The sequence below is a fragment of the Poecilia reticulata genome, linkage group LG20 (genome assembly GCF_000633615.1).
Source record: "Poecilia reticulata strain Guanapo linkage group LG20, Guppy_female_1.0+MT, whole genome shotgun sequence".
In the NCBI taxonomy this organism is placed as follows: domain Eukaryota; kingdom Metazoa; phylum Chordata; class Actinopteri; order Cyprinodontiformes; family Poeciliidae; genus Poecilia; species Poecilia reticulata.
Window position 1 is genome coordinate 7,397,547 of NC_024350.1, and position 6,265 is coordinate 7,403,811.

At 43.0% G+C, this 6,265-nt stretch overlaps 1 protein-coding gene across 1 annotated transcript; it reads left to right on the plus strand.

Moving 5' to 3' along the window:
- Positions 1-1,432: 1,432 nt before the first annotated feature.
- Positions 1,433-5,527, plus strand: bambia (BMP and activin membrane-bound inhibitor (Xenopus laevis) homolog a). Its single transcript, XM_008438515.2, has 3 exons — positions 1,433-1,508; positions 3,316-3,597; positions 4,499-5,527. Exons 1-3 carry the CDS (start codon positions 1,433-1,435, stop codon positions 4,915-4,917), a joined length of 777 nt encoding a protein of 258 aa, XP_008436737.1. The 3' UTR covers positions 4,918-5,527.
- Positions 5,528-6,265: the final 738 nt, after the last annotated feature.

A 6,265-nucleotide genomic window follows, 5' to 3' on the forward strand; every position in this document is an offset into this window, starting at 1 on the left:
ATACTGATATTTTTGATTCATACACCAAAAATAATTTTATTAAACTGTGTTTATGTTGAGGAGCTGCAACATAAACTGGCCCGGCTATCCAGACATACCATAATATTACTGATTACATCAGCGCCATAATTATTAAGTCACTTAAATGAGTACGACCTGGTCCTGTGATGACACATGGAACATGCTATTATGGAAATAGAAGGCTATGAATGAAAGGTGGAGGGGATTGTTTGGATCAGGTCAGAATGTAGGTAGACGAGTTATAGCCCGGAAGTTAGTGGAAGTGGTGTAGAAAATAAAAGCTTGATTTGATCGAAGCACAAAATGGACATAGCGCCGCTAAAATTAGGTGCTGAGCAATAGAATTACGACATGCAATATGTTGATGATTTGAGAAATCATGAAAATAACATTTTTATTTGTACAATAAAGAAACAATTATGTTCCCAGCTTATAAAAGACATAATTGTGTGGAAACTTTGCAACACTTTAGGACTCGCTAGTTTCATCTAGGAGGAACAGACTAAATTTGTATAATTAAAATGGTAGATTTAACATTAAAAATGCCTAAATACTTTAAACAAGCAAATACAAAAATAAACACATAAATTTAACTCTTCAATCCATTAAGAAACATTTTACAGTTGTCCTACATAAACTTTTTTATTGTTTGATAGTTATGCAGGTTGAATCATTTTGTACTGCTCACATTGCTCTAAATTGCTATTCAACTTCAACCTGGGGTTCGTGTGTGCCTTTCAGCCTGTTGGTTCTATTCTGAAATTAAGTTACCGGATGTTCCCTGAACTGCACTCAGATCAATTTTGTGCCCTGGGTGGTCGGACCAATCAGAAGGAAGGAAGGCGGGGCCTGGGCCGCTTGCTGCTGCTTCTCCAGTTAAATCGCCGCCGTCTCCAGTCTGAGTGTGCAGCCCTGCGGACTGACTCATCCATTTTTCCACCTAAAATTTCTCCGCTCAGGAATACAAACGTGATGCTTCACTGCGACCGGCCACTTCGAAAGGAACAAGAGGACCAGTGGTGACAACTTCACATCCCCTTCAGTCGTTTCAAAAGGAGTATATTCACATTTTTTCCGGGTTTTTTTCCTCTCTTTTTCTTTTTAGTCCTGGAGAAGAAAACCGTGTTTTGGGGGAGTTTTTTTTTTTTTTTTTATTGTTGTTGTGGCGAACTCCGGTAATGCCGAACCGCTTCGAAAAACAAGCCAGCTAACATTTCTGTCTCCATGCGGGAGCGGGAGCTCTTTTTCCTACCTGGTGGTGTTGTCAGGTCGGTGAGCTGAATGGCTCGTTTTTCACCCTAACTCCATGTAAGCCTTTTCCCCCCCAACACCCGTTTTTTTTTTTGTTGTTTTTCTCGCGGCTCTCTGCTGCTGGATATATCCGCGGTCACTGCGCAGGAATTCGGTGTAAATGGAGCGCCAGTCTAGTTTCATTTCCATCTGGCTCCAACTGGAACTCTGCGCCATGGCGGTTCTTCTGACCAAAGGTACGCTCAGACTTTGCTCTGCTGACGGGGCCTGTTTGTTGGCCTCTTCAGGCCTGGATAAACACTGTTTCAAGGGGAGACATGAAACGAGACTCCGGGGTTCCGAGTTCCGACGCTGAAGTTAGAATGCGACCTCAGTAAAGGACTATTCCACAACTTTCTTTTCATCTAGTTTACCTGTGGCGGGCTCTGGTTCACGTTGTAAACACTTAAACCGAGCTGAATCACGCCACAAAGATGACACCGCTTGAGATGAATGAAAAGTTTACTTGTCAGGACAAAAAAGTTGTAATAGTTTGTTTTTTGTTGTTGTTGTTGTTATTTAGACCAAATTGGATGAATTTCTGGTTGAAAATTGGACCACAAAGTCTGATAAAAACTGGACTGACTCATCTTCCACTTCTTTAAAAGATACCTTTGAGACCTCATCCAGTCCAGTTTAAATTAGAGATATCAGCAGGTCAGAGGTCGGGATCAGGTATTTCAGAAACGATTTAGTTTTCTTAATTTGTCTATAAACCAAGTGCATCAGAACTAACAAGTGACTATTGTTGGTTAATAACACACTAACAGGCTGTTGAGGACTTTTAAAGTTTTAATTTAATCCCAAAAATCAGAAAAACAGGCTTTGATGCTTGATTTCAATTTGTGATTTGCTTTAGTAACTTGTTGTTTGGATTTTAATTGTCTATCAAAAAAACAAATGCAGTGTTTCTTTCCCTCTTGTTCTATGTTTTAGTTAATATTGGTACTGGTCAGGAAAAGCTTGAATCGGTGCACTGTTCCTATAAAAGCTGGAAAAGGAAAAAAATTCTCTTTTTTTCTGTTTTCTTTTATTTATACATCAATGGACGTGTGACAAATCACAAACTGTGTGGTCAGCGCAGAATAAGGCGTTCCACGTTTTTACTGATCTTAATTTAGATTTTGATCTGGAGAGTCAAACGCTTTCCAGATGAATTAAAAATAAAAACAAGAGAAACCAAATTCATTAAAGTTCCAAATCAGATCCTGGCATCCATCTGGTGCCTCTGGAAGTCATAGCAAGCAAACATTCAAACAAAAACCTTTTTTTTTTTTTTTTTTTAAAGTGACTAAAATCTCCTAAAGAAGCTGAAAAACCCTGAAATTGTTTTAATGACTTTAAATCGTCAGATAAACTAACTTTACCCTACGAGGTTTAAACAACCCAAACTGTAGCATCTCATCGGCCATGTTTCACTTCTCTCACTCCTGGTGCGAAGGAAGCCTCCATCCATGTATCGGAGCCACTCGGGGGCCCAGAGAGCCTGGCTGAGGGCCCCTCCCTCTGGTCAGCCCACAAAGGGGCCTCTCCTCTCTAATGAAATATTCTCCAAATGACCTGCCTTAGCCCTGCTGCTCCAATCATTCACAGGGAAAACACTGATCTGATGAATGTGGGCCTTGCACTGCAAGTTGGCGCAGCCTCACAGCAGCTACAGACACTTCTTCTTCTGCTTAGGATGTATTCAGGTTGATACATTGTATCGTTTTAGTGATGATGCAACCTGCAGGCCAAGTGGCCTCTGGGCTGTGTGTTGTTGTATAGATCGAGGCTGCCATAATGAGAAGCTAGCCTGAGCTCACTCCCAACCAGCAGAACTCGGCTCCAGGGTGGGAAGAGTTGACTGCTTGTTGGTGGAGCTACACGCTCATTAGCATCTACTGCAGGAGAAGCTAGCAACAGTTAGCCAGAGGAGGAGGAGGGAATGAAACCAGCTGCTGTAAAAACAAACAAAAAGAAACATGAAATGTAGTTTCTCTTACTCTTCTTCTTCTCGTCCAGGAGAGATCAGGTGCTACTGTGACGCGCCACACTGCGTGGCCACCGGCTACATGTGCAAGTCTGAGCTGAACGCCTGCTTCACCAAGGTCCTGGACCCGCTCAGCGCCAACTCACCCCTCACCCACGGCTGCCTGGACCCCGTCTCCGGCGCCGCGGACGTCTGCGGCAGCGGCCGCCGCTCCGCCGACCCCCTCGGCGGTGCGCTGATGTTGGAGTGTTGCCACGACGATATGTGCAACTACAGGGGCCTGCAAGACCTGGCGCACACCAGGGACTCAACAGGTGAGGCAGCACGATGAAGTATGGCGATAAACGATGAAGCGATGGCGTACAGATAATGATGCAAGAAGGAAGAAATGGATATAACTTGGTAAAGAACGCTTAACAGGAACTGGAAGATACTCAAAACAAAAGAACTCAAACCATAAATAATGATTATGATGTTTCTAAACAAAACTGCCCTTCAAAAAATATCAATGAGAATGGAAATTATTGCACTCATTTTATTTGTTCAATCAATTAATTGATTGTTAATTGCGGCAGGCAAGATGTGGGCCCTTATTTTCCTCCTTTCAGTTTCAGAAGCAGTGTTTAGTTTTTCCTTCTTTTTTTTTAATAATTTTTTTTTCCATATCCCGCCTCATTCTTAATTTTCCAGCTTAGCAGAACTTAACGTTTTAAACTTTTAACAAGCCCCAGCTCTGCGCCTGCAGAGGCGAGAGAGCCGGGCAGTTTTTACCTTTAAGCTCTTGGAAGGAGATCAGATGCGCTGTTTCTTTTTTTTTCTTTTTTTTTTTTTTTTATTACGTGCGCACCATGTAATTTTCCCACCAAGCTGGAATGTGCCTCGCAGGACGAACATCCCTGACGTCCGCTCAGAAACGCAGGGCCTGTCGAGTTCTGAGGCGGAGGGACTTTTCAGGTTTTTTAGTTTTTTTTTGTTGTTTGCTTTGTTTTCAGAGGCAGAGCAGACTGTAGTTTATTAGCTCAGATTAATCTCTGGGATAAGGTGACTCATTTGTTTTCACCTCTCCTCACCCTCACTCTCTCTCTCTCTCTCTCTCTCTCTCTCTCTGTTGTATTTCTTCCTTGCTTTCTCTTTTCTGTCGAGGGGGGGGTTAAAAGCTGAGCATCGTTTCTTAACAACGTGAAGCTAACCGTCCGATTGTCTCCATGTTTGCAGAGAGCCGTTACCCCACCGACGGCAACCGGAACCTGGTGACGCGCGTGCAGGAGCTGGCCTCGGCCAAGGAGGTGTGGTTCCGGGCGGCGGTGATCGCCGTGCCCATCGCCGGCGGCCTCATCCTGGTGCTGCTCATCATGCTGGCGCTGCGGATGCTGCGCAGCGAGAACAAGCGGCTGCAGGACCAGCGGCAGCAGATGCTGTCGCGCCTCCACTACAGCTTCCACGGTCACCACACCAAGAAGGGCCACGTGGCCAAGCTGGACCTGGAGTGCATGGTGCCGGTGTCGGGCCACGAGAACTGCTGCCTGACCTGCGACAAGATGCGGCAGGCCGAGCCGGGCGGCGGCGGCGACAAGATCCTGTCGTTGGTGCACTGGGGGATGTACAGCGGCCACGGCAAGCTGGAGTTCGTCTGACTGCCTCTAAAAGGACATTCCTTTGTTTTGTTTTTTGTTTGTTGTTTTGCTAAAACAATGCGGGACTGATCTCATGCCGCGCGTTTTTGTTTTTTTTTGCTAGAGGAGCACTTTACTTGAAAATGAAAAGGCAGATCTGTATTTAAACTTGAGAGGGGCTCGCTGAGGATCCTGGACTTTCTACACTGAAACGCTGAAGGATTCCAAAATTTTTTGTCTTATTTGCACATTTGTTGTCGTTTCTTTCTTTTTTTTTTTTAGTTAAAAAAAAAAAAAAAATCAAAAAACCAAGATTTTTACACTGACACCAGGGTACAAGAAAAGGACTGATTGAGGAGGAAGCGAGAGAGAGAGAGATCTCGGTGCTTTTGGACTGTAGGTGTGAACACTCCTCTGGATGTTTCATGATTCAAGCTTATTGTAAAGATTTAAATATATCTATATATATTTTTGTCTGAGAAAACTGACCGGTGTGCGTCTTCTTTGGAGTGAATGTTCCAACTTCTTTCTGTGATCAGACTAAAAGCTTGATTGTATGTATGTATGTGTGTGTGTGTGTGTGGGTGCGCATGTGTGAAAGAACTTCAATTAAAGTGACTTTTTATTTAAATCTGGATTCTTTGTTTCCTTCTTGACGTTTCCTGGTTATTAGACGGTAATAACAGGAGTATTATCGACCACAGCAGTGGAGAGCTTCTGTTTAAACCAGAAAAACCTTTGAACATCTATTGTCTGCCATGATTCCACCGACTGGTTGCACTGAGGTTTGATTTCTGAATTATCAGTTTATAAACTTCCTGGTTAAAGATTCAGCTGGAAATGTTAGTCTAAAAACTTGCATCTGGATTTAGTTGAACTTTTAGTCATATCGACACATTGTAGCAAAATGAACTCTACAGTAGGACTCGTTTATCCATGACTATGAAATAATTTCATTTCCCCTAATGTGGGAATGTTTTCCCTGGAAAAGTAGAGTTTGCCTTGCTAACGTATCCATAAGTCTCGCTTTGTTACATTGCAACCACATACATCAATGTATTTTATTTACTCAAAAGACCAACACAAAATAACACATAATTGTGAAGAAGAATGAAAAGGAATGACAATCTGAAAAGTGTGGTGTGCATTTGAATCCAGCTTCCCTGAGTAAATACTTTTTCGATGAGCGTTTCGCTGAAGTGTGCAAATTAGATGGTTTTGGGGTCTTCTCTACCAGCCTTGCATGTCTAGTTTAAGGTTTTTGCCTATTTTGACAGAGGTTCTCTGTTGGATTTACTGCAAGACTTTGACTATACCATTTTAACCCAAAACTTTAATCTTTTGCAGCCTCTAACTGGTTCTCCTCCAG

Bases quoted from the DNA above. Each gene is read 5' to 3' on its own strand.
- bambia (XM_008438515.2), top strand. From the start codon at position 1,433: ATGGAGCGCCAGTCTAGTTTCATTTCCATCTGGCTCCAACTGGAACTC. The intron at 1,509-3,315 runs GTACGCTCAGAC...CTTCTCGTCCAG, and splicing joins GGCGGTTCTTCTGACCAAAG to GAGAGATCAGGTGCTACTGT. The intron at 3,598-4,498 runs GTGAGGCAGCAC...CCATGTTTGCAG, and splicing joins GCACACCAGGGACTCAACAG to AGAGCCGTTACCCCACCGAC.